At 37.0% G+C, this 26829-nt stretch overlaps 1 protein-coding gene across 3 annotated transcripts in view; it reads right to left on the reverse strand.

Moving 5' to 3' along the window:
- TLK1 (tousled like kinase 1) overlaps positions 1-26829 on the reverse strand; it is a 196858-nt gene that overhangs the window by 73086 nt on the left and 96943 nt on the right. For all 3 annotated transcript variants that reach the window (XM_082465376.1, XM_082465375.1, XM_082465374.1), the window contains exon 3: positions 12464-12535. In XM_082465376.1, coding sequence (XP_082321502.1) covers positions 12464-12535 — 72 coding nt within the window. The remainder of the gene's footprint in view (positions 1-12463; positions 12536-26829) is intronic.

A 26829-nucleotide genomic window follows, 5' to 3' on the forward strand; every position in this document is an offset into this window, starting at 1 on the left:
ATTCCACTCTAGAGAATCCCTAAAATTAGTAAGTTATTCTATATATAACCTTCCATTAAGAACTGCAGACCAAAATTGTGACATATAACAGAAAATTCATTAGGATAGGAGAAGTCCAGTGCACTGTCATGGTTACTCAGTTATTTTAGAAAATGAGAATTAATCTTAAAGAAAATTAGTAAAATACTCACTATGTTCTGCTGATATAAAAATACACCTAATATTTTTAAAACTCTACTATAGTACAAGCATACCTCATTTTATAGTGCTTCATAGATACTGCATTCTTTTACAAATTGAAGGTCTGTGGCAACCTTGATCTAGCAAGTCTTTTGGCACCATTTTTCCAGTAGCATTTGCTTACTTCCTCTCTCTGTATCACATTTTAGTGATTCTTGCAATTATTTCAAACTTCTTCGTTATTATATTTATTATGGTGATCTGTGATCCATGATCTTTGACGTTACTACTGTAATTGTGTTGCAGCGCCACAAACTGTGACCATATGACAGTGATCTTAATAAATGTTGTGTGTGTTCTGACTGCTCCACTGACCAGCCATTCTCGCCCTCTCCTCGTGCCTCCCTATTCCCTGAGATACCACAATATTGAAATTAGGCCAACTAAAACTCTACAATGGCCTCTACGTGTTCAAGTGAAAGGAAGAGTTGCACATCTCTCACTTTCAATCAAAAGCTAGAAATGATTAAGCCTAGTGAGGAAGGCATGCTGAAAGCTGAGACAGGCCAAAAGCTAGGCCTCTTGGGCCAAACAGTTAGCCAAGTTGTGAATACAAAGGAAAAGTTCTTGAAGGAAATTAAAAGTACTACTACAGTGAACACACAAATTATAAGAAAGCGAAACACCGTTATTGGGGATGTGGAGAAAGTTTGAGTGGTCTGGATAGAAGATAAAACCAGCCACAACATCCCCTTAAGCCAAAGACTAATCCAGAGCAATTCTATGAAGGCTGAGAGAGGTGAGGAAGCATAGAAGAAAAGTATGAAGAAGCAGAGGTTGGTTCATGAGGTTTAAGGAAAGAAGCCATCTCCTTAACATGAACGTACAAGGTGAAGCAGCAAGTGCTGATGTAGAAGCTGCAATGAGTTATCCAGGAGATCTAGCTGAGATAATTATTGAAGGTGGCTACACTAAACAACAGGTTTTCAATGTAGATAAAACAACCTTCTCTTGGAAGAAGATGGCACCTAGGACTTTCATAGCTAGAGAAGTCAATGCCTGGCTTCAATGCTTCAAAGGATAGGTCGACTCACTTGTTAGGGGCTTATGCAGTTGATGAGTTGAAGTTGAAGCCAATGTTCATTTACCATTCTGAAAATCCTAGGGCCCTTAAGAATTATGTTAAATCTACTCTGCCTGTGCTCTATAAATGGACAACAAAACCTGGATGACAGCACATCTGTTTACAACATAGTTTACTGAATATTTTAAGGCTACTGTTGAGTCCACTGCTCAGAAAACAAAGAGATTCCTTTCAAAATATTACTGGTCATTGACAATGCACCTGGTCACCCAAGAGCTCTGATGGAGATGTACAAGATTAATGTTGTTTTCATGCCTGCTAACACAACATCCATTCTACAGCCCATAGGTCAAGGAGTAATTCTGACTTAAAAGTTTTATTATTTAAGAAATACATTTCGTAAGGCTATAGCCATAGTAATTCCTTTGATATAATTCCTTTGATAGATTTGGGCAAAGTAAACTGAAAACCTGGAAAGGATTCACCATTTTAGATGCCATTAAGAACATCTGTGATCCATGGGAAGAGGTCAAAATAGCAATACTAACAGGAATGCGGAAGAAGTCAATTCCAACCCTCATGGACGACTTGGAGGGGTTCAAGACTTTAGTGGAGGAAGTAACTGCAGGTGTGGTGGAAATAGCAAGAAAACTAAAATTAGAAGTGGAGCCTGAAGATGTGACTGAATTGGGGCACTCTCATGATAAAACTTTAATGGATGAGTTGCTTCTTATGGATGAGCAAAGAAAGTGGTTTCTTGAGACGGAATCTACTCCTGGTGAAGATGCTGTGAAGATTGTTGAAATGACAACAAAGGATTGAGAATATTATATAAACTTAGTTTATAAACAGCAGCAGGGACTGAGAGGACTGACTCCACTTTTGAAGGAAGTTCTACCATGGGGAAATGCTACCAAACAGCGTTGCTGCTACAGAGAGGTTGTTGGTGAAAGGAAGAGTCAATGTGCAGACATCACTGTTGTTTTATTTTTAAAACGGCCACAGCCTCCCTAACCTTCAGCAACCACCACCCTGATCAGTCAGCAGCCGTCAACAATGAAGCAAGACCCTCCACCAGCAAAAAGATAACAACTTGCTGAAGGCTCAGAAGATGGTTAACATTTTTTTCAGCAATATAATATATATATATATTTTTCAGTAGAAAGGAAAGGTGCTTTAATCAGAAAAGCCAGCAATCTGGGAAGAAGGTGGACTCATGTCCCAAGAGTAACTCTGAAGATTTCTTGCTCAGCCATGACAGTTTTTAAAGGGAAAGGGGGGTAAGTAATATAATATTTTTAAATTAAATCAGGTACATTGTTTTTTCAGATATAATGCTACTGCACACTTAGACTACAGTATAGTGTAAACATAATGTTCATATGCACTGTGAAACCAAAAAATTCATGTGACTCACTTTATTTCGATATTGCTTTGTTATGGTGGTATGGAACCTAAACCTGCAATATCTCTAAGGTACACCTGTATAAGATACTGAAACCAAATTGCTCAGTAATGTCAACTTGTGCTGAATGTACTTAAGTCTAAAAGCATATTTACCAGAAAAAACGTCTGTGAAGTGCTGCCAGTCCAGGCATATCTTGGATTGGCAAATTTTATAAATCATCTTAAATCTAAATATTTCCAAAAAAGAATACCACTTTTTTCAACAGACTAACTAGGGTCATTTATCTAACTAATAAGTTAGATACTACATTAGTTATACAGAAAGAGTATAGAACAATAGTTGAGAACATCACTTTGAAATAAGACCGACACTTTAAAATTAGAACTTTGACTATTAACTTACTATCTGTGGGCAAATTAACCTCTCTGGGCTTCTGTTTTCATACCCAGAGATATGAAACTTACAGAGCTGTAATCTAGCTCCACAGGTAACATGCTACAACTTTATTTTCCCTCCTTCATTAATGGGGTGGTTCCCAACCAGAGGAGATCTGCCTCTACCCCCCGAGGATATACAGCAACATCTGGAGACATTTTTGGTTGCCACAACTTAGGGGTCGGGGGATGGGCTACAGATACCTAAAGCATCATGTAGAGATGCTGCTAAGCACCCTACATTACACATGACAACTCCCTCCCCACCCCGAGAATTATCTGGCCCCAGATGCCAATAATGTTAAGGTTGAGAAAGCTTGCTTTGATGAATACATAAGAATCACATGTAGCCGACACAAAAACTGCCTTATACTAAAACTAAAGTACATTATTAAATTTATTTATTCAACAAATATTTACTGAGCATCTACTACGGTTAAGTGCCATACCAGGGTCCACTTTAAAGTATATCTTCATTCTTAAAATGACATGGCATGTTCCTCTTCGAATCTTGTTTTCAACAGTCAGCTTAGAACTTTCTTGCTCTAAAAACCACCCACCCATACTAAATGTACTTTTAAAAAGGGAAACATTTAACAGCTGTTTGTTTGCTCTCTAAATAAATGGCCTACAGAATCAATATTTCAAGATTTATTGATTTATAAGAAATCAAAAATTATCTAGACAGAGTATTATCAGAGTTTCCAAGAAGGGAGCCTAAGTGCTTTTATTTTGAAAAGGTGACTCTGACACACATAGTCCTCCACCTTCATGGAAACAGGGGCAGAGTCAGCCAGTATCAGGCCATTTGATTTACAGTATTTTTCCTTCCAGAAGACTAAGGATGTATATATTCAACCAGGATAGACCTACTTCCTTTGCTGTGAACTCTGTCATATAACACATTTTAGAGTTAGACACTCCATAACTCTAGCTGAATATACTTCCTGTAAGAGCTCGTCCTTTAGGGACTGCCTCGGCCCTTCACTGCAGGGGGCTCGGGTTCGATCAACAACAACAAAAAAGAGTGTGTCCTTTAATGTTTAGTGGCAGAATTAAATAGTTTTCTCTTTTTAAATAAAAGGAAAATTTACAAATTAATTCCAGGTATTTCACAGGAACTATAATTTCTAAGTTTGATTATTAGCCTTAACAGAGAGAGAAAAAAACAAATTTATTTCCTTACTGAGAAAATGTCTTTATTGCTGTTACAAAATCTTACTAACCTCACCTAATAATACAGTAAGAAGAAGTCAGTGAGAAAATACTGCCAAAATGAAGATAAGTAAAGGAGAAGACAGAGGAACCAATCAAACAGAACACCACAAAGGGCATTTATCAGGCTAAAACATTTCAGAAAATAATGTAGGTTACAGGACACAAAGAATATTTCTTAAAATTGATGAGGGCAGTAAACTAGGTGCCTAACAATCTTTAGAAGCTGAACAGATTTAAACAGAATAAAGTCAAAAACAAGGTAATTCATTTAGGGGGAAATAGGCATAAAAATGTTAACTTTCAGCGACTCTTAACTATACATCACTAAATTCATTTTGCAAGTTTTCTTTCTTATTGGGTGCTCAGACTAAGACATTAAAGAAAAGATTTGTCCAGGTTATAACACATATATACATACATAAATATATATATACTTTTTACATATATATATATAAAACTTAAATGAATTAAAAAAATCAATCTAAAATCTGAAATTTTAGGCTGGTATTATCTCTATTTTCAAATAAAATCATAACTTCCAATCAATCTAAGGTAACTAACTGTTCCTTGAGGAAACATTTCAGCTAAACACTATTTAGAAGGCAAAAAGGAAATATAAAAATGTAGAGATGGGGATATATATAAAAACAAGGTGAAAACTGGAAATCCTCATTTCTTAATCCAGCCAATTCACTAGTATCAGAGACATCCCATTTAATCAATTATATATGTCTATATATAATTTTAAATATCAAAAAAGGAGATTTTTTTAAATTAAAAAACTATTGAAGAACTATATAAATAATATGACTTGTTCTAAAAGTGAAAATAATGCCCCCCCCCAAAGCTAGGTCTAAGGTAGTTTTAGTTCTAATTCCCTAGTATTCTTAATTTCTACTTCCTCCAAAATATGAAAATAAGAACTCACACATAATGTGGCCTTTAAAAATTATTTTTTAAAAAGAACAAAACAAAGCATTAATGCTTCAAAGTGTCTTCAGCTCCATAACTTCAATTCAAATAAGGAGGGGAAAAATCTGACTTAAATACCAAGACTACTTCTAGAAACTAAAATCAAATGAGAAAGTTAATTAGATCTTCTTTCATAAAATGGCCTTCATTAATCAACGTTACAGGTAAATTAAGACAATCAAGGCACTGTATCTATATTATACTCCTCTTTCATTACAATCATTACAATTCTGAAAGTGCATCTAAGTCTAAATGTCTAGATGCAACAACTGTCCCAGCTTCTGTATATCTATAAATTAAAATCCTTAATCTTAAATAACTCAAAAATCCCCAAATGCGCTTGGATCGAAAATAAACAGTAGGGACTTCTCTGATGGCGCAGTGGTTAAGAATCCGCCTGCCAATGCAGGGGACATGGGTTCAAGCCCTGGTCCAGGAAGATCCCACATGCTGCAGAGCAACTAAGCCCGTGCGGCACAACTACTGAGCCCGTGTGCCACAACTACTGAAGCCTGCGCATCCTAGAGCCCATGCTCCGCAACAAGAGAAGTCACCGCACTGAGTAGCCCGTGGACCGCGATGAAGAGCAGCCCCCGCTCGCTGCAACTGGAGAAAGCCCTCGCGCAGCAAGATCCAACGCAGCCAAAAATAAAATATAAATAAATAAATTAAAAAATAAAAATAAACAGTAATTCAATGCCAGTGGATAGAGGGTTGAAGAATTGACAATTACCCAGAAGGAAGTGGGAGATAAACTTTAGCTCTAGAAAAAGATAGTATATATTTTAAATTGTTCAACTCTGATTCAGGTTTATACAGAAGTAGTATAAAAGATAAATATTCAAAATTAAATTGAGACAAAAATAGAATAATTGACGTGTGTCTGCTTTACAAACATCATTATGTAGTATATTGTACGTACATGTAACAATAGGCTTAAAAATATATTTCAATGAGATTTATATTCAATCTTATATTCATTTACAAATAACCAACCACAGTAAGAAATAAAACAGAAAAATATATTCTAGGACATCCAAAAGAAAAGGTAGGGAGGAGGTATGGATATGGTATTAATATTATAAATTATAATTCCAAATGAGCTACAAGATAATTTATCTCAGCATCTTGGGGTAAGGTACAGTGGGGACGGGACAGCAACTGTACAGAATTTAGAGAAAGTGAAGATGATCTTCATGTTTAGAGAGGGAAGGGTCCTGCACGGAGAATGGCAAATGGGTGGATCCAGGCAGGTTCTGAAACTTGGAAAACATTGATAAAAGGAAATATGGGCTCCTTCTCTCATCCTCATAAATAATCTGAACTTTCAGCCAGTAGACAAGGCGCACAGACCATGTCTCTAACTCCTTCAGGCATTCTAAAACATTTAAATGAGTGACCCCTCTCCCCTGTAAACTACTTCCTTGTCTCTCCCATAAATTTTTTATCATTCTCCTCACACCCCCAACCTACTCATGATTCTTCCTTCCGTTGATAACCTCTATTTTCACTGTGAAGAAAGAGAAAGGTTATTAGGTATGGAAATTCATCTATCAGAGGAAAGGATGTTCCTAGTCAGTCCTGTCCACAACTAACCCTGTCCTCCCAGAGTCTGGAACTCACCATTCATACCACCTCCAGGAAAAGTTTAGCTTAGGACCTCCCTGGTGGCACAGTGGTTAAGAATCCACCTGCCAATGCAGGGGACACGGGTTTGATCCCTGATAGGGGAAGATCCCACATGTCGCGGAGCAACTAAGCCCATGCGCCGCAACTACTGAGCCTGCGCTCTAGAGCCTGCGAGCCACAACTGCTGAGCCTGCATGCCACAACTACTAAAGCCCGTGCACCTAGAGTCTGTGCTCCGCAACAAGAGAAGCCACCACAATGAGAAGCCTGCGCACCGCAATGAGAAGCCTGCGCACTACAAAGAAGAGTAGTCCCCACTCACCGCAACTAGAGAAAGCCTGCACGTAGCAACGAAGACCCAACGAAGCCAAAAAAAAAAAAAAAAGTTTAGTTTAGTTTATCCTCTCTCTTCAGCACTTTGCTTGTCCTTGTCCCATCACAGGTCTGCTATAACCCTTTCCCTAGCACATAATAGGTCTGTTAGACTCTGGATACTGCCTCCTTTTCTTCACAGTCAAGATTCTTCCAAAAGTAGTCAATATATGCTCACTTTCCAAGTGCTCCTTAATCAACTAATATCTGGCATCTTGCTCCCATTAGTCTACTAAAAGTAAGCCTAAGTGACAAACTCTTAGTCACTTTTTAGTCATTATCTTAATTCACTTCCATAACATTTAATTCTACTCATTATTCTCCTCCTCTTCTTTCTCCTCTTTTATCCACCTCCTTACCTCCTACTACTCTTTCTCCAGCACACCCGTCTCGCCTGCTCACATTTCCTAGCATTACACACACTATCAGGATGAGTTCATCTGCAAAAGCAGTTTTTAAACTTCTGGGTCTCAAAACCCGTCTACAAACTCTTAAAAACTGTTGAGTTCCCCAAAGAGCCTTTGTTATGTGGGATATAACTACTGTTATTTACCATTTTGGGATTTAAAACTAAAAAAATTTAAAAACACCAGAATACACAATCCATAAATCATCAGAATAATGATATCATCACATGTCTTACAGCCTTTGGAAATTTTCACTGTAAACTCATGGAGAAATGAAAGTTAAAGAGCCAAATATGTCTTAGCATTACTGTAAAAGGGCAAATAATGTCTTAGCACTGTTTGTATGCCAAAAACCACTAAGTCTTCATCTTTAGCCTGACCTCCTTCCTGAGCTCCAGACAGCTCCTCTGCCTTGGTCATTTCATAAGTATTCAAACTCAGTGCTGTCCAGAATTTAATTAATTACCTTCTATGCTAACCTATTCATCTTCTTTCTGTGTTGTCTATCTCACTCAAAGACACTATCATTCACCTAAAGCTAGCTACCTTTAAATAATCCTAGGCTCCTCCCTTTCCTTCTTTACCCTCATTCAGTAATCAAACCCTACTGCTTCTACTTTTAAAATCTAGTGGAATCTGAGAGCTTGTCAGAAATGCAAACACCCACTCCAGACCTGTAAGAACCCTTGGTAATTCACTTGCTATTAAAGTTTGAGAAGCATGGGCCTGGGTGGTGATAGCATCAATAGTTACAAAATCCAAAGAAGGCAGAGCCCAAAAGGCAAACTTGAGAACACTGTAATTAGAACCCCCACCTGAAGTTTTTCTTCCTGTTAAACCTTGGAGTTTTGTAAAGGCAGCAGCATTCCTTAACTAAATGGTCTTCCCAACTTAGGTTTCACCTCCCTCCCATCCTACCCTATACATTGTCCCCTGAGGGAGCCTTCTTCATCTCTACTTGTTTGTTTCCTCTCCTTTCATCTCCTAGAAAGAAGTCCAAATTCCTTACTATGAAATACAAGAGCATTCAAACCCTGACCCCTGCCTATCTTTCACCATTCTTGCGCATCTTCTCTATACCAGAAGTTTACAAACCAGATGAATCACCCAGGTAGCTTGGTTTTTTCTTTTTTAAGCTCCTCAAGTGAGCTAAAAGGCAGTTAGGATTGAGAACCACTGCCTTACATCTTGAACAAAACTATGTGCCATGCTTCCATGGAAAAGCAAAAGCACATCCTAGTGCCTCTGCCTGCTTTCTTCTCATACTTTGCCCTTGTCCTCTGGGATGAATCCATAGGCTTTCTTAACAACTTAACTATCATCTGTTCTATTTTTTTTAAGATAAAGAGACTATTTTTTTTTCATTAATTAATTAACTTATTTATTTATTTTGGCTGTGTTGGGTCTTTGTTGCCGTGCACGGGCTTTCTCTAGTTGTGGCGAGCAGGGGCTACTCTTCGTTGTAATGTGCGGGCTTCTCACTGCGGCGGCTTCCCTTGTTGCAGAGTATGGGCTCTAGGTGCGCGGGCTTCAGTAGTTGTGGCGTGTGGACTCACTAGTTGCAGCACGCAGGCTCTAGGGTCTGGGGGCTTCAGCAGTTGTGGTGCGCGGGCTCTAGAGCGTAGGCTCAGTAGTTGTGGCGCATGGGTTTAGTTACTCTGCAGCATGTGGGATCTTCCCGGACCAGGGTTCAAACCCGTGTCCCCTGCATTGGCAGGTGGATTCTTAACCACTGCGCCACCCGGGAAGTCCCTATCATCTGTTCTTTGAGGGAAGACCTCTCTTTCTCTTCCTTCCCTACTTCTCGCCTGCAGGCAGATGGAATTAGGGGTTTCTTGCTCTTTGCTCCTATAGTACCTTGTGCTTACATCTATTACAGCATAGCCCACACTGTTTATCAAACAGTTTGTTTGTCCTACTAGACACTGATCTCATGTGAAAGCAGGAATTGTATCCTATTCATCTTCATATTCTCTGTGCTTGGGCACAGAGGCTAGAAGATAATAGATATGTAACAAATGCTTACTGAAAATTTTTGGAGTCTGTTGAATAGACCTAGAGTGATGTAAAATAAAGCAAAACAATACCAACACCTTTCTATCTACTAGATGATTTCATTATCAAAAAAAAAACCCTTTCTGTTTCACAATTCTACATTTAGAAATAAAAGGCAAGTTTAATTCATATATAAACTGCAATGAAAATTTTCAGTTGAAGTAGATTTAATCAACCCAACAGTGAATATCAGATGCTTTTCACTTTTAATAGTACAAGGATAGATGAAAACAAGAGGGTTCTGAGTGTCTGAAAACAGTATTAAGAAGAGGATAGAAAGCAGGGGGTTATTAGTAGGTTAAAATCTTCATAAATACTAAGAGGAAGTCACAGATAATGTCCAATTGATGAACCAAAAAAGATATGCATATTATTTATATTAAAATGTGGAAATAAATACCAGGAAGAAAAGCTAAGAGAATGGAGAGCAGGGTGGGGTAAGGGTGAGTGGTAGAGAACTGCTCTTAAAAAATAATAATAAACCTTTCAGCACTATTTGTCCATAAAAGCAAAAACTGTTATTTTAAAAAATGTGATGGTTCAAGGGGATGGATTACCAAAAGAATAAAATGACATCAGCAGACAACGAAATACTACATAAACGTTACTATTAGGTGTACTGGGGAAAAAAAGAAGTACTTCTATCCTGCAGCTGTTTACTGCCAACAACTTTATTCATGACTTATATGAATATCTGTATTGTGACGTATATGAAATTTCACCCCAAGGGAGTTCATTAAGGCATCCAGTACAGAAATAAAATCTGGGAATCATTTTCCAGACAAATCACTTCTTAAATGGAAAGACAGACCACCCCCCAAATTTCCTTCTTCAAATTTTAAGGAAAACATATAATCCATAGTCATTTCCAAAATATTATGCCACTTGACTTAATCATTATTTTGCAAAAATTCCAGATACAGAACACAAAACAGCAAAAGCCAAAAAATTTTAAGATTTTTCTATTGTGGCCCCAAATGTCAAAATTTCTACACAAATAAAGCTAAGTACATCCAATGGTTAACCAAATTGTATTTTAGTGCAAATACCATTATGGTCTTTAAAAAAAAATTTTTTTTAACCTAAGAACATAGCCAAAAGTGAGCCTTAAAATTCTTTTAAGGGAAGTGGTATTTTCTTACAAACTGATTCTTTTGGAAGAATTCAAATATTGCATCTACAACTCATACTGGGAATATAGATACCTATAAAGAACATAGAAATATATAACCATTACATGTGGTCTAACTTTTACTATATTTTTTCTATTAAAAAAATCTATCAGAAACACTAGATTTGGTGAACAGAAAAGAGAAATATCTAAAATTATTTTATTGCCCTTCATAACACAAAAGCCTAAGAAAAGAGGAGGCATGTGAAATTACTATATAGACCCAAATCTGTGGAAGTATCAAGAAATGTTCCAAAATCCAGGAAATATAAAGTGAAAACATTCTTGATATGGTTTTTGAAAAAAGTGTACTTTGACAAGATCTAAACTTACAATTTTTAAGGACTTAATGTGTGTTAATTTGATAAAAACTAAACTGTGATAATCTGGTGCTACAGGGGCTACTAACGCTTACCTCAAGGGAACCTACTGCAGAAAAAGTCCCGTCACTTGCACAGTCCTTTCAGCTGCCTGCCAGTTGTCTCTGTGGAAGGGAAAGCCTGATGAGTGAGAGCCCTATGCCACACTCCTTTGGAGTGTCAGGGTGCCTTCACAGAACTCCACAAAACTGTCTACCTAGAGATTCCTAGATGCTTTCAATAACACAGGGCTTAAAAAGATGCCACCTTTGATATTCCCCTTCCACTGAACACCAAAACCAGATGCCTAAGAGTTACTGGGTGCTAATGACCTATGGTATTATTATCATGGTGATATAGCTATACTAACCCAAGCAGAAAAAAGACTAAAATGGATCAAGTAGAAGTTAACACTGACAGGGAAAATACACACACACACACACAAATGTTGAAAAGTGACAGAACTCCATAATCTGAGAAGAGGAACTATTACAGACTGTATCTGCAAAAAGTGAAGTTGCAGCATCAATAAATGAATGCTACTACCCAAAGAACCTCCTGTCTAAACATTTTTTAAAATGCCATCAAGAATATCATGCTCAACGTGAACTATACCATGGATCCAAATACCTACTTATAAAATTCCATATATTTTCTTAGTGGGGAGAGTAAGTGGGTGGGGGAGGAGGGGATTTTTCAGATATTCTAAAATATGTAAAGTGAAAACCAACAGCATGAAATCCCACAAGAAATTTCAAAAAGAGAAAAAAAATGTGTTTCTGTATCTCAAAAAGTAAACAAACCTTTACTCAGGACCAAACGAAGAGGGAAGTATAACAAGAAATAATAGAAAACTGCGAAATACAACGTATTGCAAAACCACATTCATCTCTTAGAATTATGAACGGCTAGTAACTTAAGAATATCTGCCTATACCATTAATGTACAAGTTCACCTACATAACCAAAGAAACTATATTTTCTTTCTAATGTCCAATACAGTCTTCAGTTTGAATGTTGTGCTTCACAAAACAGAATAAAATGCTCCTACAAAAAACTTAACAAGGATTAACCTTTAGCACAAGTATTAAAGAAGGAAAAAAATTAATTAAAAAAAAACAGTGATTCCAACTTTTACTTATTAATAGCACCATATTTAAAATGAAGTTACTTACCTCTGATTCTTTGTCACTCAAAGATCCCAAGCTTCCAAAACTGTGATTAGAGCTTTCATTATTTGTTGAGGCCTGTTAAAGATTTTTAAAAAGGTAAAAATTAGGAGTAATTTAAAATGGAACATTTTACAAAGTAAATAATACATCTTTATAATTAAAAATAAAATATGATTCCTTTAAATAAGGAAGACAAATGAAGTAAAAAGAAGAAACACCAACTTCTTAATACTATATTTGTAAAGTTTTATCAAATCAATAAAGTTCTGCTGTGTTTCAGGGACTGACTTGTGTTAGCTGACTTTTTAGAATATCAAATTCAGAAGCAAAGGAAGTGAGATGTTGTTAGGATAAAAAGATCCCTAAAATTACTACCCAATGTATAAAAACTAATGCCTCCTTTAACTGAAAGTATTATTTGTGTTCCTTAATTTTCATCACAATCTTATGAAATTCCATCATATCTCACCCACACCCCTTTGCCTCCTTCATATTAACAAACTGGTCAATCTTTGGTTTCTGTTTGTTTGGGTTTAGCCTTTTAAAAAAATCTTTTACTAACCTGACCATTTTAACTGCGTCACTCAGAAGAGTTTTTAAATTTCCTTTACAATATTTTTGAACTGTGACAGTAATGAACTATCACTATGGCGGATAACATTTTCCATGTTTCCAATGTGTTTCTATGATGGTTATTACTTTGTCGACTTTTTTGGACCATCAGTACATTAGATCAATCTCTTCCAGGAATGTTTAGACCAGACAGACTATAGCATATATGCCAAAGATGACATATGAATGAACTTCAGGTACAAGCAGTCCAGCTGGTATCCGTTTCCCTTCAATTTGTAAGAGTAGCTGCTAATACTACTATTACAAGGTTGCAAGTTAGCCTATAATTACCCTTAGACTGACTAATTTCCAAACTGATGACTGATATGATACATTGCATATATGTCCAGTGCTATGCTGGACACTGTAAAGGCTATTTTCAACACAAAATAGCATTTGAACTAAGATTCAAACACTATTTAGAGGGATTATAATCTAATTAGGGCAAGATTATCAAACTTGAAAAAGAGAACATCATAAACAGCAATTAACAAGTGATAAATTATAAAGATTCAGGGACAATGGAGGCAGTGGCAACGTTTCTGAGCATCCCTAAATCCCCAAACCCACATACAACATTTACAACAAAACTGGGTGACAAGGAAATCTACATAAATCTCCCTAAAACAGCAAGTGGGAACAAATCACCAACAACCATAGAACCTGCATGGTATGAGAAGAAGCAAAAGAAAACAGTGTCTGACACATCTGAGAACAGAGACTCCCAAAACAGCTATAACTGGGTTTCTGCATTTTCCTAAGTCTGAAGTTGGGGCAGTTAGCCTCTATGAACTCTTAAAACTGATCCTTCACTAACAGTGTCACAATGAGGATAAGCTACTGAGCATGGAATCAAAATTGAGCACATTAGGTACAATGAAGATTAAGGAATGAGAATAGTGGAGAAGGGAGCAAAGCCTTAGAAATCATAGAAAGCAAATGCCACACTTTTGAAGAGTTCCCAAAAACAACAGCAGAGGGAGCTCTGTAAGAAATGCCATCCTAAACCATAAAAAAGTAAGCAACAGAAAATGATGTAGGTCAATCCTATGAAATTATAGGGAAAAAAGAAAAAGATACAGAATTACATCCTGACAATAAAAGCATACCAGAAATATATGCCCACGAAATAGGTGAAAATTATAACCAACTACTTCAAAATGAGATAAAAGTCATTACAAAAATGACTCAAGACGTGCAAGAACAACATAAATCAGATTTCAAAAAACTCAGAAATAAGGTAACAGAACTCAGCAAAGCATTAGAAATTGAAAAAAAATTTTTTCAGAAATGAAGATTAAGCCTGAATGAACCCAAGAGAAAATACATACAACAGATAATGTTTAAGAGAATGAGAAGGTAAAATGGAGGAACAGTTTCGAAATCAAAAGAAATGAAGAGATTAAAAGGATGAGAGAAAGCAACAACTTAATGAAGTAACAAGGATCCAACATTCAGATAACAGAAGTCTTTAAAGAGCACTACCATAAAAGAATAAATAGTAAAGACTATAACTCAAGAAAACTTTCTTGAAAACAACAAAAAACAAAACCTGAAACTACTGACTGAAGGAGCACTGTGTACACTTAAGAATTCAGCCCTGGGGCTTCCCTGGTGGCGCAGTGGTTGAGAGTCTGCCTGCCAATGCAGGGGACGCGGGTTCGAGCCCTGGTCTGGGAAGATCCCACATGCCGCGGAGCGACTAGGCCCGTGAGCCACAACTACTGAGCCTGCGCGTCTGGAGCCTGTGCTCCGCAACAAGAGAGGCCGCGATAGTGAGAGGCCTGCGCACCGCGATGAAGAGTGGCCCCCACTTGCCACAACTAGAGAAAGCCCTCGCACAGAAACGAAGACCCAACACAGCCATAAATAAATAAATAAATAAATAAAATTAAAAAAAAAAAAAAAAAAAAAGAATTCAGCCCAGAAGGCCAACATCTAACTTTTCAAAGTCAACACTTTATTTATGTCAGAAGAAAACAGAGTAATATATTTCAGATATTCAAGAAAAGAAAATCTGAATTAAGTGTCTTATATTTGGTAAAATTGATTTTTATCACATGGAAGACACAGATAAACTTATCGTAATGCCAAAAATTGGGAAACACTGGCTCCCATGACCCCTTCCAAAAGAATCTAGAGAATAAGCTTTAGACAACCAAAATGAATAGTTTCAACCTAAGAATTTATGGCAAGCAATATTATTATTTACTTGTTGATAAAGACTAAATGAGAAGTACAAGGAAGAGAGTATAAAATTTAATGGCTAAATGCATGCAAAGTTGTTAACACAATTTTTTAAAAAACTGTGCTATGGAAATTCATGGAAAGCACAAGCAAAAAATGTTTTAACTATTTTCCATAATCTCTTTGGTCACTGTGATAATACACATTGTTGAGACTGCTGTGTGTGTGAGATATAGAAAGGAGGAAATAAATGATTATGTGATATTCTAATTCTATCATCTGCTTTATGTCCTTCAGAACCAGAATTCTTGGTATAGAAGAAAGAAGATACAGATGTAAATAAAAACATTATAGTTCTGATTTGAACTGGAAATATTAATATAAATACATGAGATTTTTACTTTTTAAAACAAACAAAAAAATCCTGCCGTGAGTAATAACAGAATACCTCTTATCAGACCAACATTCCCTCAGATAACAATAAATTCTAGACAAAAATATAAATAACAACTACCTGAAGGCACTTGAGCAGCCAAAAATAGGCAGAATCTGGTTAGGAGACAATATTTGGAAGGAGGAAATAGAACTGGATGGGTTTCCTGTTTTTACAGCTTTTGCCTGAGGGAAGACCCCTAGATTGAGCTGCACAGAGCACTTGATATGTGAATCAAAAGATGCAGTCTTACTGGCTTGAAAAGCAGAGTTTGGAGCTACCACAGCAGCTGAAAAGTAAGAAGGCACATACTGGAAAATAAAGAACCACAAAGAGAGAGAACCACAGAGAACTCTACCCATGTCTCTGACTGGTCACTGTTCTATGCAAGAGTGGATCAGACTCTAAGCAGTCCAGGTAAGACTAAAATGACTCAGAGACATCAGCTGTCATCCTCTGTGGGGAGACACAGTTTAGATTTCAGTTCAGCCAAGTTAATTGCTTGCTAATACAAATAATAACCAGAATATTAACACTCTCCAGAAAAATACACTAAACCCCAGAGTCACTATAATGTATCATTCACAGTATGCAGGATATAACAGAAAATTTCTAAGCATATGAAGAAACAAGAAAATGTGACCCATACTCAAGAGAAAATACAATCAATAGAGACCAACCACAAGGTAACCCAGGTATTGGAATTAACAAAGATCTTAAAGCAGCTACCTGCAAGTATGTTCAAGACACCAAGGGAAAATAAACTTATAATAAATAAAGGAACAAATTGTAAATTTCAGCAGAGAAATAAAAATATAAAAAAGAGCCAAATGGAAATAGCAAAACTGAAAAATTCACTTTCTAAAATAAAAAATTCACTGTATGGGCTTAACAGCAGAATGGAGAAAGTACTGAAGATAGATCAAAAAATTATTCCAACTAAAAAACAGAGAGAAAAATACTGAAAAGCAGTTGTCTGTTGAACACTATTAAGTAGTCTAATATAAATGAATTTGGAGTCATAGAAGGAGAGAAAAAGGAGCAAAAAAAAGAAAAAAAAATTTGAAAAAGCAGTAGGAAGAAAATTCTAAACACTGGTGAAAGACATAAATTTACAGATTGAAGTAGCTCACTGATGTCCCCAAACAGGATAAGTACAAAGAAGATCATACCTAGGTACATCATAGTCAACCTGCTGAAAACCAAAGATTAAAAAAAAAACACCTTACCTCATACCTGTTAGAGTGGCTATTATCAAAAACACAAGAAATAAGGAGTATTGGCAAGGATGTGGAGACAAGGGAACCCTCCTACACTGCTGGTGGGAATGTATTGGGTTGGCCGAAAAGTGCCTTCGGTTTTTAAGTAAAAATAAAAGACACATTTTTCATTTTCACCAAGAACTTTATTGAAAAATGTATTCACCCTTTTGTTCCACTACCTTCTGCCATTTTTCAGGCAACTTCATAATTCCACCTTCCCGAAACTTTTTATCTTTTTGAGCAAAGAACTGTTCCAGGTGCCTTTTATGGTCTTCCAGGGAACCGAAAATTTTTCCATTAAGAGAATTTTGTAAAGACTGAAATAAATGGAAATCCAAAGGTGCAATGTCTGGTGAATAGGGAGGATGAATCAGAACTTCCCAGCCAAGCTGTAACAGTTTTTGCCTGGTCATCAAAGAAACATGCAGTCTTGCATCATCCTGATGGAAGATTATACGTTTTCTGTTGACTAACTCTGGACGCTTTTCGTTGAGTGCTGCTTTCAGTTGGTCTAATTGGGAGCAGTACTTGTTGGAAATAATCATTTGGTTTTCCGGAAGGAGCTCATCACAGAGGACTCCCTTCCAATCCCACCATATACACAACATCACCTTCTTTGGATGAAGACTGGCCTTTGGTGTGGATGGTAGTGGTTCATTTTGCTTGCCCCACAAACTCTTCCTTCCGTTCCACATTACCGTACAGTATCCACTTTTCATTGCCCGTCACAATTTGTTTTTAAAACGGAACATTTTCATTATGTTTAGGTAGAGACTTGCATGCGGAAATACAGTCAAGAAGGTGTTTTTCGCTTAACTTATATGGAACCCAAACATCAAAGTGATTAACATAACCAACCTGGTGCAAATGATTTTCGACGCTTGATTTGGATATTTTGAGTATGTCGGCTATCTCCTGCATGGTGTAACATTGATTGTTCTCAATTAATGTCTTGGTTTGATCGCTATCAACTTCCACTGGTCTACCCGGCCGTGGAGCATCATCCAGCAAGAAATCTACAGCACAAAACTTCGCAAACCACTTTTGACATGTTCGATCAGTCACAGCACCTTCTGCATACACTGCACAAATCTTTTTTTGCGTTTCAGTTGCGTTTTTACCTTTCTTGAAACAATAAAGCATAATAGGCCAAAAATGTTGCTTTTTTTCTTCCATCTTCAGTATTAAAATGGCTACACAAAAATTCACCAACTTTGGTAAGTCTTTTTCTTAAATGCACGCTGATATGACAGCTGTCACATATAACCTAACAAAATTGTTTCAAATGAAGTTAAAGACAACTAACTGCTACTAGAGCCATCTTATGAAGAAAAATGAATGAAACTTTTGGCCAATGCAATAAACTGGTGCAGCCACTATAGAAAACAGTGTGGAGTTTCCTCAAAAAATTAAAAATAGAACTACCATATGATCTAGCATTTCCATTTCCAAGTGTTTATCTGAAGAAAAAAACAGTAACTCAAAATGATATCCGCAACCATAAACAAGACCAAAAGACAACCCTCAGAATGGGAGAAAATATTTGCAAGTGAAGCAACTGACAAAGGATTAATCTCCAAAATTTACAAGCAGCTCATGCAGCTCAATATCAAAAAAAACAAACAACCCAATCCAAAAATGGGCAGAAGACCTAAATTGACATTTCTCCAAAGAAGATATACAGATTGCCAACAAACACATGAAAGAATGCTCAACATCATCAATCATTAGAGAAATGCAAATCAAAACTACAATGAGATACCATCTCACACCAGTCAGAATGGCCATCGTCAAAAAATCTAGAAACAATGAATGCTGGAGAGGGTGTGGAGAAAAGCGAACACTCTTGCACTGTTGGTGGGAATGTAAATTGATACAGCCACTATGGAGAACAGTATGGAGGTTCCTTAAAAAACTAAAAATAGAACTACCATACGACCCAGCAATCCCACTACTGGGCATATACCCTGAGAAAACCATAATTCAAAAAGAGTCATGTACCAAAATGTTCACTGCAGCTCTATTTACAATAGCCAGGACATGGAAGCAACCTAAGTGTCCATCAACAGATGAATGGATAAAGAAGATGTGGCACATATATACAATGGAATATTACTCAGCCATAAAAAGAAACGAAATTGAGTTATTTGTAGTGAGGTAGATGGACCTAGAGTCTGTCATACAGAGTGAAGTAAGTCAGAAAGAGAAAAACAGATACCGTATGCTAACACATATATATGGAATCTAAGAAAAAAAAAAAAAAAGGTCATGAAGAACCTAGGGGCAAGACGGGAATAAAGACACAGACCTACTACAGAATGGACTTGAGGATATGGGGAGGGGGAAGGGTAAGCTGTGACAAAGTGAGAGAGTGTCATGGGCATATATACACTACCAAACGTAAAATAGATAGCTAGTGGGAAGCAGCTGCATAGCACAGGGAGATCAGCTCAGTGCTTTGTGACCACTTAGAGGGGTGGGAAAGGGAGGGTGGGAGGGAGGGCGACTCAAGAGGGAAGAAATATGGGAACATATGTATATGTATAACTGATTCACTTTGTTATAAAGCAGAAACTAACACACCATTGTAAAGCAATTATACTCCAAAAAAGATGTTTAAAAAAAAAAAAACAATAAGAAAAAATATCCGCACCCCAATGTTCACTGCAATATTTACAATAGCCAAGACATGGAAGCAACCTAAGCATCCATCAATTGATGAATGGATAAAGAAAATGTGGTGTGTGTGTGTGTGTGTGTGTGTGTGTGTGTGTGTGTGTGTATATATATATGAATACATATATATATATGAATACTATTCAGCCATTAAAAAAGGGAAATCTTACCATTTTCGATGACATGGATGGTCCTAGAGGACATTATGCTAAGTGAAATAAGTCAAAGAAAGACAAATACCTCTGATCTCACTTATTTGTGGAATCTTCAAAAACAACAAACAGAAAAAACCCCAAGCTCACGGATACTGAGAAGAGACTGGTGGTTGCCGGTGGAGGGGGGGTCGGGGGTGGTGGGTAGAGGGGAGAAATGGATAAAAGGGGTCAACAGGTACAAACTTCCAGTTATAAAATAAGTAAGTCTTGAGGATGTAACACACAGCATGGCAATGATAGTTAATAATACTGTATTTGCATATTTGAAAATTGCTGAGAGAGTAAATCTTTAAAGTCCTCATCACAAGGAAAAAAACTGTAACCAAGTATGGATGTTAACTAGGCTGTGGTAATCACTTTGCAACATATACAAATATGGAGTCATTATGCTATATACATGTAATCTAATCTTACACGTAATCTAATCTTACATGTAATGTAATCTTAAATGTCACCTATACCTCATTAAAAAAATTTATGATTTTTTTTAAAAAAAGAAAAAAATCTTGAAAGCAGCCAGAGAAAGATAACATACTACATTCATGAGAACAAAAAAGGATATTACTGACGGCTAGCTTGTCATAATAGATATTGGAGGTCAGATTTCATCTCTGGAAAAGGTGAGCCAGGAGAACTCTGGATTGAGACACATAAGCCACAGCTGAGGAAAGAGAAGACATTAAGTGCATGTCTACACACTAAATGAAGAGACGCTTAGCACCTTCCTGTGCTAAATTCTAGAAAGTCAGCAGCCAAACTTAAACTCTACAGGCTGGAGAGTACAGAATTTCTCTCTAGGAAAATAAACCATCTCAAGAGACAAGACTTATAGACACCAAGAATCAAAAATCTCTCAGAAAAATGACCCAGCCAAGTCATCCTACTGTAATAAGTCCTGCCTACTCAAACAACGCTTCCAATAAGTGTTTCAGTGCCTAAAGCATAGATATGCAAAGCCCAATATCACCAGATGTCTGAAAAATATAAACAAATATTTTTTAAAAACCCATAAGAAAAAGACAACCCAGGGAGCAGAAAAAAAATTCACACAGAACTATTACTAATACCCTAGTGACAGCCAACTACGAAAATGAAACATTTCAACAACAACCCAAGGGGACTTTCCCTGGTGGTCCAGTGGTTAAGACTCCATGCTTGGGACTTCCCTGGTGGCGCAGTGGTTGAGAATCTGCCTGCAAATGCAGGGGACACGGGTTCGATCCCTGGTCCAGGAAGATCCCACATGCCACGGAACAACTAAGCCTGTGCGCCATAACTACTGAAGCTTGTGCACCTACAGCCTGAGCTCTGCAACAAGAGAAGCCACTGCAATGAGAAGCCCACGCACCACGACGAAGAGTAGCCCCTGCTCACCACAACTAGAGAAAGCCCGCGCGCAGCAACGAAGACCCAATGCGTCCAAAAATAAATAAATAAATAAATTTATAAAAAAAAAAAGACTCCACACTTCCACTGCTGGTTGGGGAACTAAGATCCTGCATGTTGTGCAGTGTGGCCAAAAAATAAAAAAATAAATAACATTTTTTTTAATTAAAAAAAAAGAACCCCCCCCCAAAAAAACAACCTCCTGGAAATTAAAAATATGATAGCTGAAACACAAAGGAAAAAAAAAAGGATGAATTCAAAGATAAAGTTGAAGAAATATTCCCAGAAAGAGACCAAAAAACCTCGAAAAAAGAAAACTAGAGAATCAGTCCAAGAGGTACAGCTCCAAATGAGAGTTCCAGAAAAAAAAGAAAGAGAAAATTAATGAGCTAAAATTATCAAAGAAATAATTCAAGACTTTTCAAGAAGTGAGAGAGTAGCATTGACATATATACACTACAAATGTAAAATAGATAGCTAGTGGGAAGCAGCTGCATTGCACAGGCAGATCAGCTTGGTGCTCTGTGACCACCTAGAGGGGTGGGATGGAGATGCAAGAGGGAGGGGATATGGGGATATATGCATACATATAGCTGATTCACTTTGTTATACAGCAGAAACTAACACAACATTGTAAAGCAATTATACTCCAATAAAGATGTTAAAAAAAAAAAAGGAACTGGAAAACATTAGTTTTTGGATTGGAAGGACACACTTTTTTTTTTTCTTTTTTTTTTTTTTAAAATAAGACATAAATCTTTTTTTTTAAAGACTTTTTTTTTAAAGGAATTCCTTTATTTTTATTATTTATTTATTTATTTATTTATTTTCGGCTGTGTTGGGTCTTCGTTTCTGTGCAAGGGCTTTCTCTAGTTGCGGCAAGCGGGGGCCACTCTTCATCGCGGTGCGCGGGCCTCTCACTATCGCGGCCTCTCGTTGCGGAGCACAAGCTCCAGATGCGCAGGCTCAGTAGTTGTGGCTCACGGGCCCAGTTGCTCCTTGGCATGTGGGATCTTCCCAGACCAGGGCTCGAACCCGTGTCCCCTGCATTAGCAGGCAGATTCTCAACCACTGCGCCACCAGGGAAGCCCAGGACACACTTTTGAACCAAGCACACTGGTTCAATGAAGATCCACACCAAGGCACATTATAATAAACAAATTTAAATGCCAAGGATTTGAAGCTTCTAGAGAAGACTAAACAGGAATACCTACAAAGGATCAGGAATAAGAATGGCACTGGAGTGCTCAGGAGTTAACACTGGAAGCTAGAAAGCAATGGAACAATGCCTTCAAAATTCTGTTAAAATGATTTCCAACCTAGAATTCTACACCCAAACTAACAACCAAGTGGGAGGAGGAGAATATGCAAGGTCTCAAAAATCTGACTACCCATTTACCTTTTCTCAGGAAGTGACTAGAGAATCTGCTCCACCAAAACAGAAGAATAAACCAAGAAAGAGGAAAATATGGCATACAAGAAACAGGAGCTCAAACACGGGACAGACACAAAAGGAATTTCCATGATGATAAAGAAGAGGGATTCCAGGATGACAGGCACCCAGAAGAAACAGAGAGTAACTAGCCTAGATAAGAATGGAAGAATGGAAGATTTCAGGGGCATGTCTACAGAAATATAAGAATAAAATAAATAAATTTATATTTGAAAATGAGAGGTTTACACACCTCTGCTGGAGATTATATGGATGCTTACACTGAACACTAACAAACTAAAGAAATAAATCAACTCTAGGAAAAACAAAAAGTTGTACAAAAGAAGAAACATAATCATGGAATCTCACAGCTGTGAATAAAATTTACAGTCATAACATAAACAATGAAATAATGACCTAACCCAAAACTAAAATATTTCTAAATCAGGATAGGGTCAGGGAAGTTTGAGTATTTCTACAGCGGTAGAGGGTTGGATCATTTAAGAGTTAATGCCTCATCTTCTATAACAGCAAGTCAATAAATATCTAAAACTGAAAAAACAAAAAAGACAAAGAACTATAATAGTCTTACTTAGAAATACAGACATAAATAAAACAAAACACATATAGTATAATAAAAAGCTACAGGTGAGAAGGACTGCCTCTATGAAGGATAAATGTAGGGTTAAAAGAATGGGGCATGCTTCTACTAATTTTCATTATAGGCTTGGTAGGACAAGTTGGCTTTTAGAACTCTGACCATGGATAGTGTGTCTTTTCCTTCTTGATCTGTAGGAATTCTTTACATATCCTTGGTATGAATCCTCTATGACTTGGCCTTTTCACTCATACATTGGTATAATTTGAACACAGTTTCATTTATCAAATGGTTTCCTTTATGGCTAGAGCCTTTTGTGACCTATTTATGACATCTGTCATTATTCTTATTAAAGCTTTATTATTTTTCATATTTAGACCTACAGTCACTTGGAATTGATTTTTCTATCATGGCAAGAAATGAAGGTCAAGTTGTTGTCGTTTTTTCCCAATATGGCTATCCAATTGATCCAGCATCATCTATTATAAAAGACAACCCTTTCCCCACTGCACTGCTGTGTCACCTTTGTCATATATCGAGTTACTATATATGAAAGGCTCTGCCGCTGGACTCTATTCTGTTCCATCGGTCTATTTTCCTTTCCTGTGTCAATATCACAGTGATGTAATTCTACTCCTTGGTACATAACTAAGAGAACTGAAAACATATGTCTACACAAAAACTTGTATCAGTGTTCACAGCAGCATTATTCATGTCAAAAAATGGAAACAACCCAAATGTCCACCAACTGATGAATGGATATACAAAATGTGACACACATCAATACAATGAAACATTCAGTCATAAAAAGAAATGAAGTATTAATACATACTACAACATTCATGAACCTTGAAAATATTATGCCAGGTGAAAAAAGCCAGACACAAAATGCTGTGTACTATGAGTCCATTTATATGAAATGTTCAGAAGAGAAAAATCCATAGAGACAGAAAGTAGACTAGTGGTTGCCAGGGGATGAAGTGTAGGGTAGGAAAGCAGGGGAATGAGGAGCTGCTGTGAATGTTTATAAGATTTCTTTTTGGGGTGATAAAAATATTCTGGAATTAGTGGTGATGGCTGCACAGCTTTGTGATATACCAGAAACCACTGAAAAGTACACCTTAAAAGGGTCAATTTTATGGTATGTGAATTATATCTCAATATAAAAAGTTTCAAGTTATTGAGGAAAAGGGAGCACAGTTGGGGGGGAGTGTGACAAAATCTAGTACATAATCACTTATACATTCAGACATACAGTATGTGCACATGCAAGCACACACTCATAGACTTTTGAAGCCTTCAAAGCAGAGAATAGAGTTTTTTCTTTTGCAAACATTCATGAGACATTTTTTAAAATATAAAAGCAACACAGGCACATAGAAAAAATTTCATTACAGAAATATAAATATTTCCCTCCCACATCAGTCCTACTATTCAGAGGCAACAACTTTTTTTTAAAATTTAGCTTAATTAAATTAAATTAATTAATTAATTTCTTATTTTTGGCTGTGTTGGGTCTTCATTGCTGAGCACGGGCTTTCTCTAGTTGCGGCGAGTGGGGGCTACTCTCCCTTGCAGTGCACGGGCTTCTCATTGCGGTGGCTTCTCTTCGTTGTGGAGCACAGGCTCTAGGCGCATGGGCTTCAGTAGTTGTGGCACTCAGGCTCAGTAGTTGTGGCTCACAGGCTCTAGAGCTCAGGCTCAGTAGTTGTAGTGCATGGGCTTAGCTGCTCTGCGGCATGTGGGATCCTCCCGAACCAGGGCTCGAACCCATGTCCCCTGTATTGGCAGGTGGATTCTTAACCACTGCGCCACCAGGGAAGTCCGAGAGGCAACCACTTTTTTAAAAAGATGTTTTTAATTAAAATTTTCAATAGGTAATGAAAACAAATTACTTCAGTTCATTTCTTATCATCTTTCTAAGGCTGTATGTCTACACTAACAAATTAAATATACGTTCATTGATTCCTCCCTTCTTACTCAAAAGATAACGTTATGCAGACTGTCCCACATTGCTTTCTTTTCTCTTTATGTTGGAAAAATTCCAAATCAATACATAGATAGCTTCTTCATTCCCCTTTTCCTTTGCTACTTCCTTTCTTTCAAACAGGTGCAGAGTATTCCACTGGATGTACTACATTTCAATAATTCTTTATTGACCTTGCCATAAAAGATGAAGAACTTAGCTCACTGGCATCACAACTTCCCCTTCTTCCTGATATATTTTTATTTTCAAATCTTCAGTTACTTTCACTTCAAATAATAAAAAAACTTTTTTATTCTCTAACTTTAAACTGTGCATGACTCCTTAATATGTAAAATAAAATAAATCTTTACATTTCCTCCTTCTCCCAACATGATAGCTACACTATAACTTTACATCAGTACAATTTATAACATTTACCTTTACCTTCTACCTGTATTCCTGCAACAGAGCCACAAACTCATGCCACAAGGATCTGTGGCAAGTAAAATAAACAGGTGAAGTAGGCTTGGGATAAGAGAAGAGAAGTGGCATATGACAGAATATCAGTTCTTTCTCTTCCAATTTTTGTTATCAGCTATGAACACTGAATTAGCAAATGGTGAATCCTTGATGCTAAGGGAAATACAGGATTAGGTTCCTGCAAGCTTCTCATCACAAGTTCATCAACTGATCAACACATAACCTTGTTTTGTTTTTTGTTTTTTTATATATATATCTTGGCTGTGCTGGGTCTCCATTGTGGGTTTCTCTCTAGTTGTGGCGTGCGGGCTGTCTAGTTGTGGCACACAGGTTTAGTTGCCGCGCAGCATGTGGGATCTTAGTTCCTAGACCAGGGATCGAACCCACGTCCCCTGCATTGGAAGGCAGATTCTCAACCACTGGACCACGAGGAAAGTCCCCATAACCTTGTTTTATATAAAAGTGTGTTTCTGTTTAAAGACCCCTTGTTTAATATGTACTGTCGATTCATTCACATTGAATTCATGGCCAACAACACTGTAACTCATGCCTGCATGAAGCTAATCTAACAAGCATATTTTCCCCCTAAGGCACATCACAGTCTTCTTGTGCTTAGAACACTTGACTACCACACTGAGGGGCTATTTTAAACAGTAAAACTACCAACAAAAAGCACAAAAATGTGAAAAACATGGCATTAAGTAAACTGAGAAAAGAATACTCGTTTACAGTATGAGAGCTGAAAATGTAGGCAGAGTGCCACTTTATTCAGCCTCAGGTGACTCAAATTTTTCACCACTCTGCATATGCACAGGCCCGTGAATGACCAGCAAAAGCAATGTAAGTATTGGTTTTGAAGTCACAAATAAGTTGAATAAAGAGTATTGATTGTGTGTGTCTATCAAATCAAGCATATAATCATATTGTGCAAATCCTGTATAGCCTTGCTCTTTTATATCTTTGAACAGTCAAAATCCAGAAGAATTATATTAAAATCCCTCAATATAGCTGTATTTTAATAAATTTACCATGTATTTTTAGAACTGTTTGCTATATGAAAGTTTATAACTGTCTTATCTTTTTTGTGGATGCTTAGTTCTTAAAAAGTATCTACCTTTGTTT

The sequence above is a fragment of the Balaenoptera physalus genome (genome assembly GCF_965194825.1).
Source record: "Balaenoptera physalus genome assembly, chromosome: 6".
NCBI classification, from domain to species: domain Eukaryota; kingdom Metazoa; phylum Chordata; class Mammalia; order Artiodactyla; family Balaenopteridae; genus Balaenoptera; species Balaenoptera physalus.